Source organism: Crocodylus porosus, unplaced genomic scaffold (genome assembly GCF_001723895.1).
Source record: "Crocodylus porosus isolate Cpor-Errol unplaced genomic scaffold, CroPor_comp1, whole genome shotgun sequence".
NCBI lineage: Eukaryota > Metazoa > Chordata > Crocodylia > Crocodylidae > Crocodylus > Crocodylus porosus.
The window spans coordinates 12,687,910-12,703,060 of NW_017728924.1; the positions used below are offsets into that span (position 1 = coordinate 12,687,910).

At 45.2% G+C, this 15,151-nt stretch overlaps 1 protein-coding gene across 5 annotated transcripts in view; it reads left to right on the plus strand.

Moving 5' to 3' along the window:
• Positions 1 to 15,151, plus strand: part of ARHGEF9 (Cdc42 guanine nucleotide exchange factor 9) — a 327,093-nt gene that overhangs the window by 261,567 nt on the left and 50,375 nt on the right. For all 5 annotated transcript variants that reach the window (XM_019540350.1, XM_019540349.1, XM_019540353.1 and 2 more), the window contains one exon: positions 8,317 to 8,448. In XM_019540350.1, the coding sequence (XP_019395895.1) occupies positions 8,317 to 8,448 (132 nt within the window). The remainder of the gene's footprint in view (positions 1 to 8,316; positions 8,449 to 15,151) is intronic.

Here is a 15,151-nt window from a genome sequence, read left to right on the forward strand (position 1 = left end):
CCCCCCATAGTCCAGCCCCCCCACCTCTTACTTACCAGCACGGAGCCTGGGTCAAGCTCCCTGTGGCTAGCATGCTACCTGCCCTGCATGGGTAGGCAGCGTGCTTCAGCCCTGGGGCCATAGTCCCACTACCAGAACATCTCTGTGGAGGACGGAGCCTCCAGTTGACCTGCTTTTTTCCCCCATGCATTTTTTTGACTCCTGGATATTCAAGGGTTTAATTTTGCCTATTTTGTTTTTATTCCCACACATCTCTCTTGCAGTGTTTCAGAGGGCTTTGAGAAGCTGCAAGATGCACGTACGCTCTCGTGTAGATGCCCCCCAAGTGTTCTTCCTCAGGTCACAAGGAACCTGAGGAAGGGCACTTAAGGCCCAAAAGTTTTGTTCAGTTACTCTCCCAATAATATGCTTGGTCCAATAAACAATATCACAAAAAATCTTTGCCTCAAAAAATGGTGAAATAGTGCATTAAAAAAATGTCAAAATGTTTTCTTTTGACATTCTTCAAACCAAACATTTTAACTTCCCCTCTCAAAGTGGCAATTTGATTTCTAAATTTACCTAAATTTAAAAAAAAGAGTGAAGAGGTGGGAAAAAGACTGAAAGGGGAAAAACAGATAGATTTTTGGTCATCTCAAAGAAAAAAACCCCCAAGTGTTCACTTCAGCTGTTGAACCAAAAAATCCATTATTCACACAGCTCTAATTTAAACTACTTTCAGGCATACATCTTTATTTATCAGTCTGAGAAGACTATTAAGGGAAGAGAAATCTTGAATTCTATTCCTTGATTTTGATACTTTTTTCCTCTGCAGCCGTGGTCAGGTTATTTACTTCTCCATGCCCTGATTTTCCTACATGTAAAATAAGGATGGCAACACTTTTCTTTCTCTCTCATGTATCTGAAGTCAAGATTCTGCAGGGCTCGGTCCTCAGGCCCACACTGTTCAACATCTTTATCAGTGACTTGGACGAGGGGGTAAATAAGACGCTGTTCAAATTTGCTGATGACACTAAGACGTGGGGGGATGTGGGCATGCTAGAAGGGAGCAATAGGCTGCAATCAGACCTAGACAGGTTACAGGGGTGGGCGGATGAGCATAGGATGGGATTCAACACCAACAAGTGCAAAGTGATGCACCTGGGGAGGAACAACCGGCACCACACCTACAGGCTGGGGAACTCCCTTCTTGTCAGTGCAGAGGCAGAAAAGGATCTTGGAGTCATCACTGATGCCAAGATGAACATGGGCCGGCAGTGTGGGGATGCAGTTAGGAAATCCAACCACACCTTGTCATGCATCCACAGATGCATCTCAAACAGATCCAAGGAGGTGATCCTCCCCCTCTATGTGGCACGGGTCAGGCCGCAGCTGGAGTACTGCGTCCAGTTCTGGGCACCGCACTTCAGAAGGGATGTGGACATCATGATCAGGGGGCAGCAGGGCAAGCCCTACGAAGAGAGGCTATGTGACTTGAACCTGTTCAGCCTCCACAGGAGAAGGCTGAGGGGGGATCAAGTGGCCTGTTACTAGTCAGAGGGGACCAGGAATAGATGTACACCTTGCTGGGGTCATTTGACCCCAGTACTTTCCTGCCATGGCAGGGGGTCAGACTCGATGATCTGCTCAGGTCTCTTCCAACCATAGAAACTATGAAAGTATAAGTTTAACTAGTTAATGTTTGAGAAGACCTAATATATAGATTATCACAAACCTATATGCACTTTATCATCAGGAATATAGAGACATGTTGATCGACATTGGTGATCCTTGTTTCTTTAGGAAGTAAGAAACATAACTTAGAATGTGCACAGTTCTTTTAAAAATATATACATATAAAATCCTTAGACTCTCAGGGAGAAGGTTGCATATATAAGAAACATGTAAGTGGCTGATTCTAAAAAAAAAAGAAAAACAGAGGGCCCAATTCACAGCTGACTTAAGTGACAGCAATTCTGCCAGCAGTGAATTTATTCCTTAAGATTTTCCAAATGATTCCATGCTGAAGGTTAACTTAAGGGTCAACATGTAAAAAATGTAAATGTCCCTTAGTTGAACAGGGCCTGATTTTAAATCAGATGGGTCACCGAGGTCCTACATTGCTTTATTTCATTCGGCATTAGCTCATTGGTCCTATAACACTGTGTAGTATATAAATGATGTAGGTGAAGTTTTAATGATATGAGCTGAAAAGGGAAACTGAGAAAAGACGACTTGTCTTTGTTGATAACTGTGCTGCATAGAGTCCTTGGAATTGATGTCAGTGGGAGCTTTACTTGAGTAATGATTGAGGAAAAACGGAGGGGTGAGAGTTTAATCTCAACTACTGTGGTCTAAAACAGGACCAATTCCAGTGGTTTGGATGAGGCAACTCCAGACACCTATGTGAATCTCTGGATCTGACTGTTGCCACATGTCACCTGATTTTCTGTCATTTGAATTACAAATTTATAAATAAACCTGGAACAAAGTTGTTTCTACCCACATCAGACTCTCCACTGTGCTTTGTCCAGTTCACTTATTAATGGTTTAGAACATAAAGTTTCCACTGTTTCCCTTGAGAGGCCATTTGTCAGTTGGATGGGTCTTGCTGTCACAAAATGTTTCCAGATATTCAGCCTGTATTCATAATATCATAGAAAGCTGGGGTTGGAAGGGACCTCAGGAGGTCAACTAGTCCAACCCCCTGCTCAAAGCAGGACCAGCCCATTACCAGCTCAGTGTCATCCCATTACCTGTAGTTAAATACCCTCAGATCAGCTGGTGACCTTTGAAAATGGATAGACAAAATGGGCATGTTAAAATAACTTTGAGGTAGTTCACAGCACCATGCCTAGACTCATCTGGACTGTACTCAAAACATGCTCGGGCAATGCTCACCCTAAGCAGCCATTGCATCCTCAGTAACCAGTTGTCCGAGTGCTTTCTGCAAAGTAGTCCTGGATTTCTGTGGTTAGTGAATACAAGAGTAAAGAGATTGTTCCCATAAGGCCAGTTGTCTTCCCAAATGGTTAAAACATAAAAGCAGCCCCCTACATAGGACTGTTACCATTATTTAAACAGTCAAGGAACTTTGGGTAAAGAAAGGCGATCCATTGGTTAGGGTACTCAAGACATGAATTTAGCTCCTTGCTGTGTTGCAGGCTTCCCATGTGACCATAGACATGCCCCTTAGACTATGAACAGATGTTGCATTTGTCCCAAGACAATCCATTTTCTCCCAGGACAAATTGTAATAAGTCAGAATGTGCACTTCCATTGTCCTGGGATAGACCCTGAAAAGGCTTATGGCATGAAATCCACTAACAGTTTGTCCTGGCATATCATGAAGTGCATCTTAATGGGTGTCCTAGGAGTGCATCATTGGATCCTTGGCACAAAAGCAGCAGTGCATTCAGCTGCCCACTAAACCCCAACTGGAAAAGCAACATGCACATGCAGATCCTGCACTTTTCTGTTCCAAGACAAATGCGGTGTCTGCTCGTTCCCTCAGTCTCTTTGTGCCTCATTAAAAGCAGTATATTCAAGACTGGAATATGCTCAAATGCATAATAGGAGGAAGTCTAGATCTTAAATTGTTACGTTCTAATGAGAAATTATGAGTGTCTGTCCTACTTTATAGTAGTAGTTGTCCCAACAAATAGTTGTCCCTACTTTAGTGATAATGCCTAACACAGAACATTTCAAACTCCTGCTCTTTCTGTGGTAGCAGATCATTATGACCCCCTTTTCTTCTCCAGCCTGTAAGCCCCTGAGTGGAAGAAAGGGCAAATAGCAAAGCCATACTTTGCTGTGCTAGGCTTCCACTGGCACAAACTCCAGGAAGGACCCTGAGCCAGGGCAGAAGGTCTGGCACAGGAGAGAACCCAGGTCCACTTCCTAGAGGACATTTGAATTACCACTGCCCATGCCATAGGCAGACTTCTAGACATGTCTATCACTTATTCTCTAGGATTGTCAATGTGGCAGTTTCCAAGAGTATTAAGCTCCCATAAATAACAAAGGAAAAAAAGAAGGGAAAATTTAATCAACTAGGTCCTTTTATGTTTCTTCTTGCTCTTGTTCTTTATGGATTCTTTAATGCAGAACTCAGTGCCCTTAATTATGTAATATACAATCGTTGGCTTCAGCTTAATATTTGCATTATTAAATCCAAAGACTGGCATGAAAAAAAAAAGATGCATGCAACAAATGTACTGTTTTCAAAGCTAGGACAGCTTGATGAGAAAACCTCCTGGGAAAAATCAAATCTGGGATTGAAACAGATCTTTTTCCCCAGCAACAGAAGGCATCAAAAATGAGCCTGATGTAAAGGACGACATTTCACTCGCTACTCGTTTTCTGATCTTTCCATCGCCCAGAGCGTTAATCAGACGATCAGTCTCTAATTAGAGCAGAGCACCGTCAGTCAGGAAAGGGCCCTACTCACTGAGTGTTAACAAAATCAAGGGGATTCTCTGCCTGGTGGTAATAGCATGGAAGTATGTCAGGAGGTGGGCTGGTGCACCCTGTTTCTTGTAATGTTAAAAAATGCATGCAGCATAACCACCTTGGAATACAACCATGGGCTGGTAGTACTGGGCACTAGTGACAGTACTGTTTTCAGGAGCTGACCATTTTTCAAAAGCCTTTGGTAATGTTTATTGAAACTGCTTCTTGGTCAGCTTCTGTTATCCACACTGGAATGTTGTTTCCCACACCTTTTCTTTTCTGGGCATTTGTTGAAGCCGTATTTTTGGCCCCTCACAATTTCCCTCCTATGCCTCATTGTAGGAAGCAGTGGTTACTTACAGCATAGCTGGGAAGCTGATGATTGACAGCTTTCAGCAGCAGCAGAGGCACTGACCCTTCACTGCAGCGCTGGCAACTGGCCCTCAGGACCTTTACATGTCACATCTCTGATGCTAGCTCCTCCAGGGAGCATGAAGCACAAGCTCAGCCTAGAACTGGTTGACCTTCTGGTCTCTACTGCTGTGCGCTAAGTTATCAGGCAGTGCATGTGCCTCCTTGAAGGAAAGATGAGAATGCAGCTTTTATTTATTTAATTATTTATTTTTCTATGTCACACTCCATGTATATGCACTTTGTCAGCGGTGTATGGTTCCTACTCCGTATGGAGCACTATCACACTTTAGGCTGCCTGTATGTAGATCAAATCTGGACTGTTTTCGAATAGTCGTGTTATTGATTCAGGGTAGCAAAGTGGATGGTTTAGCAGGGCCTGTAGACTGTGCAGATTAGTGTCTGAGCTCTAACTCTAACTACAAGGGTCAAATTTCTCAGAATATTCATGGGCAAAATTAAATGTTAAAAAATGCGTGAAGCATAACCACCCTGGAATACAACCATGGGACTAGCATGCACAGCCATGCACCTAAAACTCCGTGCATGTGCGTTTTGTGCACTCCCGTGGCCCTGATTGACCTCTGATGTTCAGCGGCTCAACCCCACCCTTGTCCTTGGGCTGATTACTGTACTGAGCCAGATCCTCAGCTGCCCTGTGTCACTGAGGTCTGGAGAGTTATGCTGGTTCAAGGCAGCTGAGAATTTTATCCCCATTCTGTTTAACCTTGTTTCTCAATCTACAAAACCAGCTTCACTGAGGAAGAGGAGATCCCAGCCCTTCCAAGGTAGATGCAAGCCGGTACGCGGAAAAAGAGAAGACAATTAATCGTCTCTCTTGATTTTGCTCATGTTAGGAGAAATGAGGCCCTGGGATTGACTACCCAGGGCTGTATACTAAATAATCAAGAGAGTTTCTCGTTGGTAGGCTGCCTCCACCCAAATGCACATTCCATTACGCCGAGTCCTCCAGGTGAATTTTGTCGGGTGAGGCCCAAGTGTCTTGGCTGTGCTTGGAAAAGGAATAGGCATGGGGGCCGTCAAGGGAAAGCATGCCCTACGGCAGATGTAATGGAAGCTGGTCAGTTGTACTTTAATATAAAACTATCTGCAGGATGTTCCCAAACACACAAACAAAGCCTCAGATTGCATCTATTTATAGCCCAGATACTGTATATTTAAATTGTTTTCACAGGATACAAGATGTGATAAAAACCCTATTATTTTTTTTTTATCTCATTTTTACATCCCTTGCAGGAACTACGCAGTTTGGGCTCAGTTAATCAAGTAGAAGTGTTTACAGAGTCCTCTGCATGTCCTCAGGCCTTCGATGCTACCACAGGAGTAAAACAGTCACACAAAGCTCGCCTGCTATTTTTAGCAAGCAGCCTTTTCCAGCCCTTCCCCTTCCCTTGTAAGGAAAAATAGCAGCCCCGAAGCTGGAGGAGTCCTGCCTCCCAGCATCACTTTGTGTTGTGTAAAGGGCAGGGGTTTCTAGAGCCCCCGTGCTCTCGGGAGGCTCTTCGTCCGGCAATACCTGTACGGACCCAACAAAGTGCAATTCATGGCCTCTAGGAAGAGCAGGGTCAGACCAGGAGATGAGCCAGCCTAATTCCTGACTCTTCATGGGGGCTCTTTGGTGAGGTGCCGGGAAACGTGTGGCCAGCTATGCCTCTTGCTATGTGCGAGTGTGAAGAGCTCAGCTATCTCTAATGAGGTTTTCGACTCACAATTGACAGATAGATACTAGCTACAAACCTACCAGCCCCCCTCACTAAAGCTATTTGAGAGTTTCTGTGCTGCAGTTGCTATGGCAGTGGAGACTGCAAACGCATTCACTGTGACTCAATAAAGTTTCCTTTGTCACCGGTCCCATAGGTTTGTGTAGAATAAATGAGAGTTTAATTACAGATTCACCTCAGCAGGAGTCTCAGAAACCCAGCCCTAGAAATTGGGACTGAAGGGTGACTTTTCATTCACATGCACATACGGACCCAGGATCTGGTTTTGATGGCGAGGAAATGACAGCAGAAGGGCTGCGCCCTTAAAATGTCTCCTGTCTCCAGCCAAACCTTTGCCAGCTGTTCACTGAGGTTTCAAAATCATCTTATCCTTAACTTATGCCTACTTCAGCCTCAAAGCCAGGACCTAATCTGGATTCAGATCCAAAAACCTGTCTTTTCTCATTTTAACTATGGCTCCCAAATTTGGTCCCCTGCCTTGAGCCAGAAACCATCGGATTCTGCCTGTGAGTCTTCAGTGCTAGATGCATGCAGTGCTCACAGAGTAAGACACACACATGGTGCAGGTGGTGGAGAATTCGCCTGATTTAATAAATAGATTTTAATTAACTTTCAAAAAAAAAAAAACTCGTCCCAATTAGTGAAGGGTGATGCATTTGTTCTCTCTGAGAGTGGGAGATGAGCTGTGTTTGCAGGACCATCTGCTCATGAATCCTTAAAAAATGTGGGAGAGGAAAACAAGCTTTAGCCCAAGGCAGAGGAAGGGGTGAGGGCACTCTGGCAGCCTGTGGTGGGGGCGTTACCAGCCTGTGGGGACGGACTCTGGCAGCATGAACTGAGGTGGTCCTGAAAGCTTGCTGGAGATGAGAGAGTGCAAATAGCCCGTAGGACAAGGGCCTCTGCGTGCTGGGAGAGGTGGGGTAGGCAGTCTATAGAGATAAGTTTTGCCAGCCTCAAGAGGTACCAGATTGACAGCCTGCTGTGTAATACTTTGATGCCCGGGAAGAGTGGGGGGAGGGGGGCACTGTAAAACTCAGGGAAGGTCTTCTGACAGTCAGATGTGATGACTGAGGGATGTGGCAGGGAACGTGCTCTGGTGCTCTGAGTGTGGGGCTCTGCGAGGCCACCCGGGGCATTGCTTTGATGATCGGCATGTGAAGAACTCTAAAATCCTGAAAAAGAGAGAGGACTGCCCCTTGCTGCCCTGCTTGATGAGGAGCCTGAAGTCCAGGTTTCTCCTGAGATTCTGTCGCCAAGAATCTGGACTGCGGAGCAGGGGGTGGTTCAGGCGACTGGCGGGTGAAGGTGGGGCACTGAGATAAGGAAGAGGAGACTTTTGTTGGAAGAGCGAAGGCAGCTCTGGCCACATGTAGGAGCACTATGAGAGCTTGCAGCCTGTGAATGGAGGGGTGCTTGGGCCAGCTGAGAGGAAAGCCCCTAGTGGTGAGGAGTGAGGGGAGTCCTCTGGCAACCCAAGTGTAGGTTTTTGGCTGCCTCTTTTTCCACTTTCAGTTTGAATCAAAGGATAGAAACAAAAACTCTGTTCTTGTTGTTGTTTATTTTATTGTTTTCCAGGCCAGTTTTATTTCTTCCCTTCCGTGTTCTGCTTAAAAATAAGCAGAACCTCCTGTCATTCCTCCCCTTCCACCTACCTCGCACACAAGAAAGTCACCTCCCAGTGCCCAAGGTTGGCCTAGTGGCTTACCCTGCCTCCTTCTCTGTGCCCCACCAGGGAGATGACATCCTGGATCGGAGCTCTGAGTTGATTTACACAGGGGAGATGTCCTGGATTTACCAGCCGTATGGACGGAACCAGCAGCGCGTTTTCTTCCTCTTCGATCACCAGCTGGTTCTCTGCAAAAAGGTACTGAAACCCAGGGGGAAATCAGCACTGTGCTGGGCATGCTGCAAACATAGGAAGGAGGGCACACTTGGTACAGACTATAAGCAGAGAGATCATCCCAAACTCCTTTCTGGGGCTCACACAGACAGAGAGGGAAATGACAGATACTAAGAGCAGTGATGGAGGGACAGAGGTGAAAGTTAGAACAGGAAGAGATCATTCTTCAACACTGGTTACGACCAGAGGAGGAGTAAAAGGAAGAGGATGGCCTCCTGCATTGAGCTCTGTTGGACCATCCCAATTTTAATAAGAGGAGCCTGCCTATTCACAGGTTGCAAAGCCAAACCTCAAAACCATGAAACATGATGACTTGCTGACACTGCATCAGAGCTTGAAGACATTTTATCATAACCTGAGGATGATGGGCTATTATGGGGGGAGAACTTAACTGAATCATCTAAAAAAATGGGAGTTTTAGGTGGTAGCAATGCAGAGGAAGGTGGGTAGGAATGATAGTTCCAGTAAAGGACAAAAGGAAGCTGAAATACCAGAGAAGAATAGTCATGGGTGAGGATATCCCAGTGAGCAGGAAACAGAATAAGCAGAAATGGTGAATGTTATAGTGAGGAATGGATGGGGGCAATTAGGGCAAGTTACAGTGAATGTGATAGATGGTGTTCTTCCCACTTAACAGATATTTCTGTTACGAGTCATTTTCTGAGACCTACAGCTGTGTTCTTGCAAATTCTATAACTTTCCGAAATAAATGTGAAAATTCTGGCTGCGTCCTGCAGGCATTCCCCCAAGACCCATGGCAAGCACCAAGCACCCACATGCATACACCAGAAGGTGACTGTCAAAACACCGAAAAACTGAAAAGCCAATTCTCATCATGGGATGGCTTGACAACCTGAGCTGAGATGCAATGAGTTGTTGTTCCACATTTAAGGATCTGGAGGAAGGGAGAACAGTGGCTCAAACTGCTGAGCTTTCCTCAACAAGAAGCGTCCTCATCCATTTTAAGGCTCAGATTTCCCTGGCCTACCCACGCATGTGTAATATAATCATGGTTGCATATCTACCTGGCCTCCTTTCCCCCACATACCATTGTATATAGTAGACACCAGGAAGGCAGACTGACTGTGGTTATGATACGCTGGAAAGTTTCTAGACTAGGGGTAAATCCAACATCTTTTTGTTAGCTTGATGCTTTGTTGATTTTTCTTGCTTGTCTCTTATGTTGGCTCTTGTTCACATCCACTTTTAGCCTTCAGCTGTGGTGCATGATTTGGAAACAGGTAGCCCAAACATTTCTATATGAACTGTGGAACCTGGCTTTTGAGCAGGCTATTTGATTACTGTAATAAAATGGTGCTTTCTGCTTCTAGAGCAGTGGCTTTTCAACCTGTGGTCTGTGGACCCTTGGGGATCCGCAGACTATGCCTAAGGGATCCGCAGAAATGACTACGATCAGTCAAAAGTATGTGAATACCCACACTTACAAGTCAAAGGGGTCCACACCTTCATTCAAAATTTTTTAGGGGTCCACAAATGAAAAAAGTTTGAAAACCACTGCTCTAGAGGTAACACCAGGCAGAGTCCTAGGATATGCCAGCCAGTGCTTACTGCCTATAATTTACTGGAGTGTGCTCTAAACCTGATCCTCATGAAACCCACATCACAAGCTCCATAGTAACTTATGAAGTACATATCTGAATTGAGGTTCATCATTAAGCTAGGGAAAGGTAATAAAGAATACCAGTTGTGTAGTCTTACTGAATTAGTATCTGCATACATACCAGTAGGAGGAAGCAACTCTGTCAAACATCTCTGAAAAAGAGCGCTCTGCCCAACAGGTAGTTCTGTTGCTCTGCTTTTGCTAATGTGCTGTCAACTCATCTTTATTAAGAAAGATTGAAGAAAGCATCAGCTTTTGAAGTGACAGAATTCATAAGGCCCAGGATATTTCTGTCTTCTGAAATATCTGGATTTGTTGCCATTTTTGCTGTAGAGACGCACGCACACACACACGTGTTTGCATGTATATAGCTATGCAGAGTCCCTTGGATCAGCTTCAAGCATGAATGAAAACAAGCCACAGATGTCAGCATCCATACTCACCCAGCCTATTTTCCTGTCAAATATCATATGCTAAGTGAGTGTTAAGTAGGTTCAGCACTTGCATAGGTGCCCTCCAAAGAATGCCCCAGTGCTGCAGGAAGTGTTGAGGGTGATACAATGGGTCCTTCAGTCACTGTGAAAACACTGCCCCAGCAGTAAAGCAGTGGTGTGAGCAATTCAGTGGGTGGTACTTTCCTTCTGAGTCATAGCTGAATTGTCCTTCCTAGAGATTTTCTTCTCAGTGCTTCATTCCTCTGGCACTGTTTTAAAAAAACCACACATCCTATGGTCAGAGAAGGGACATGCTTGAGAGTGCATAAGGCACTTGGTTTAAACATTAACCTTCAGGTCCTAAACTTCTCCTGTGGCATTCTGGATTTACAGTTTCATAAAGCAAAATTTAGTTAACATTGAGGCTCATCTGGGAAAGCACTGAGCTCTTCCTGCAGCCTATCAAGTACCTCCAGCTCCCACAGAAACTTTCATGGGCTTTTAGTAGAGTCCTTGGGATCTGAGCCATACAGTTCTTTGCAGTAGACAGGCATCCCCTTGAAAAAAAAATGGATCTGGTATATACAGAGTGTCCATGCTCCTTTCATTCATTCATCCTGGCATTTGCTGTTGTTCATATATATTAGCTCCTGCTCTCACTAGGGTTAGGAGGGTACTCTGCTCCATGCATTTCTTACCCAAGGAATCCTCTCCACTTCCATCTGTGAAACTACCCCTCAGGTCAGGCTCGACAAAAAAATTAGAAGCCCTGCCTGTCTCTGCAGCAGTTATTGCCCTTGTGGTGTCAGTCTGGCATCTTTACCAACACTAAACTCCAGGTTTTATTTTTAAACGTAGTATATTATTTTTCATTAAATGGGTCTTCCTTTCCTTGCAGCATTTCCTTGAGTATTACTAAGAAAGATTGCCTGAATAAAGGGATTTATAATAGAGTTAGCCTGAGTTTGGGGTTCACAAACACTATAGACTTAAATCAGTGATTTACAGCATGCGATGTCTTGACACTGGGTCAGACTCTGCTACTGTGGTTGACAGAAGGCAGCTGATTAGTGAGCTAACCTCCACTTTAGACAGAGATGGCTACCCTCTGTTGGCTGAGGGGCTGTATGCTTTTATGTAGCATTTTCCGAGATCATCACAGATCAGTATTGTCTGCATGCCGTAACAGGGAGGGAAGGAGCTTCGTCCTTGGTTTCCAGGAAGATATGGACAAATTGAGATTACTACAGCACTATTTCCACACCTGTGTTCAGGGAAAAAAAAACAAAGGGCTCCCCAAGGTGCAGATTATATAGATCTCCTCTTCTACATCAAGAAAACAACATAACCAGTGCAGAGACTGCTCCCAAAGAAACTCATCTGGGTTTGGCAAGAGATAAGTTGCTTGTTGGCCCAGGACCACCAGAGGTTTAAATAAATGATGTGGTCACATTAGCTATATCAGTACAGCTACTAATTCCTTCTTTCAGTAAGGCCCATAGGATCAAAACTCTGCCCCCTGGTACATTTGCATTGAGCTACTGCTACTGATGATAGAGGCCAGGGCTGAGGAGCATTGGCAGAGATCTTAGAGCAGGAACAGAATGTGGATAACTGTGACTGAGGTTCAGTGGTAGAGAGACGCTCAGTTCTTTGCAAGACCAGGTAGCTTTGGACTATTGGATTAACTCCTCATTTTTCTGATGAACTTTTATGCTGATATAACCTATATCAGTGCATTTTTCCTGCTGTATTTTCTCAGGATAATCCTGCACTCTAGTAAAGCATACTGATGTACAGCTATTTGCTGTGTGTCCGCATCTTTTTTACACCAATGTGTAAAGGGACATAAATGAGTTGTGTGTCCAGATCCTGTGGTAGAAGTGATAGAAGTTATGCTTAAACAGGATGTAGGTTTTGTAGAGGGATACTGGGTCAGTTTTCTTAAACCATGCAGGAGACAAGCACTGGCCTCTGCTCAATTTACCATATGTCTGTGATGAGAAGATGACTTCCCCAATATATTCCAGTACAGTAACCTTAATTACCAAGGAATAAAGTCAATCCTAACTGATGTCAGCATTAAAAGATATTGCCTTAAAGGCACAGGATCTCCTTTCCTGTCCTCCCTGAAGTTGCAAGAGTTTGACACAGAGATACTTTAAATTTGCAAATCATACTGCTTACCATCCAGCATTTTGACAGTGGGCATTAATTATGATCTTAGCTTGTTATGTCGTGGGGTGCTTGTGATGCATATTATGTAACAGATGGCAGATCTGCAATTTTTCCTCCTCTTGCTTATATCTTTGATTGCCCAGATGGGCATAGACATATCCTATCATCAATTGGAAGTGATATTAGACTGTGAAAAGGTTAAAAATGTTTCTTTATTAAATTAGGACTTTCTTTTGCCAAATGATTGAACAGCTCTTGCTGGAGCTCTCTATTAAGCACTTCTTGACAGAGTGGCCACATGAAACATATTTAGATTTTATTTGCACTTATAGAGAGCATCCAGATGCGTGCGGATGTATGCAGCACCGCAGACCCATCTGTAGCACCACATGCTGCACACACTACGTATGCAGGTGTTTCCCACACTGCTACTTTGCAGCCAAGAGGTTTTTTTGACCTGGGGAGATCCCACACCTAAAAAAAAACAGGGCGGTGCACTTGGTGGCAGTGTGTGCCACCCAAAACCAGGGACTGGCTGGCTGCACCCATACTTGAGCTACCAGCAGGCTCTCTGCTGCAGGAGCACCATGGCTACAGTTGCTGGCCCCAGCCTCCCACCCCACAAGCTGCATGCCAGGGCATGCGTGTCACGGGCATTCCCTGGGGACAAGTAGCAGCGGCACAAGGCGTGCCACTGCTACTTGTCCCTAGGGAAATGCATGTTCCCGCCTCTGGGGACGCGCCCTCAATATGTCTCTTGACATCAAGATGTAATGTAAATTCTGGTTTATTTCTACTGCCTATCTTGTCTTTGAGCTCCTTGAGCAAAGCATACTGAGTAAGGAGCAAAATGAGAGGTAACAGTTCTGCTTATTTTAGGTACTAATTACACAACATGTCCCAGGGGATTAGGAGGCTCAATCCACTCTGTTGGCGTAGTTGATGAAGTTCTCCTGACTCATTGTGGCAGTGTGGGTTTTTAGCTGCACTGAAGATGTCAGAAAAGTGGGCATTGGGCTTTATAGAGGTGGCTAAGGCCCCGTTCTACATGTTACAGGTATAATGCGATTACCCAGTTAAATGCACAATTACCTTAAGACCAGCTACACATGCAAAGTAACTATCCCACAATAAAAAGCTCCAATCAGCTATAATTTAGACCTTGAAAATATGTACTTACTTTATAGCTGGTTGTGGTCGAGCTTTCATGTGCACAGGTAGCAGGGCCTCCCCTGTGGCTGAGAGCCTCATCAGCTGACAAGGTTCCCAACCACAGGGACGCACCATGCCCAGCATGAAAACCCTAGGCTTGGGGGAATCAAAGGAGCTGTGATCCCCAAAGCTCAGGGATGCATGAAACCCCTGGGCTCACGTGTGCAGCCGGGACCAAGAGTCCCACACCTGACAGGGCTCTCAGTCCTGGCTGCCCACGTGGCAAAGCCAAGACTGAAAGCCCTGTCAGGTGCAGGACTCTTGGTGCTGGTTGCACCACATGGGCAGCTGGAGCCGAGAGCCCCATCAGGCATGGGAACTTTAGTCCTGGCTCTTTGTAGTCCCTGTGGCTGGGGGCCTCTCAGCTCCAGGAACCTGCTTCTTGCCAGTGTAAGGGGAGCCCAGGGTCAGGCAATAAGGCATAACTGGATCTAATGCACAATCACACAATCACACCTCCTGCTGTGTATGTGAGTAAAGGGGGCCTAAGACATGAAGTCCTGGTGGGAAGAAGCTGACACTAGCATCAGTGAAAGGTAAAAAGTTATTTTTCCATAGTTAACCCAGGAATGGTCTGAATCCAGATCCTTAGTCAGGCACTGGTGTGGATGAAAGGAGGACTAAGCTCGTTTATAGAAACATGGACATGTGCAAAGTGTTTTACAAAACACCCAGTTTCAAATTCACACTGGTATAATTGTAGCAGGTACAAATTTGGCCCCCCAAGAGCTGAAAACCCAGTGTGCAGTATTTGCCCATCGCCATCATTTGAGAATGAAATGAGGAGATGCACTTCAAGAGGGATGCGGAGAATCTTGAGAGGGTTCAAAGGAGGGCCACTCATGTGGTCAGAGGCCTGCAGGAAAGCCCCTACAAGGAGAGACCAAGGGACCTAGATCTCTTCAGCCTTCACAAGAGAAGGCTGAGAGGTGATCTTGTGGCTGCCTATAAATCCATCAGAGAGGGCAGCAGGGAATAGGAGATGCTCTATTTATGAGTGTACCCCCTGGAGTAACTAGGAACAATGGCTACAAATTGATGGAGAGCAGATTTAGGTTGGACATTAGTAAGAACTTCTTCACAATAAGGGTTGCCAGAATCTGGAATGGGCTTCCAAGGGAAATGGTGCTCTTCCCAACCTTGGGGGTCTTCAAGAGGAGACTGGACAAGCATCTAGCTAGGGTCATCTGACCCCAGCGCTCTTTCCTGCCCAGGGCAGGGG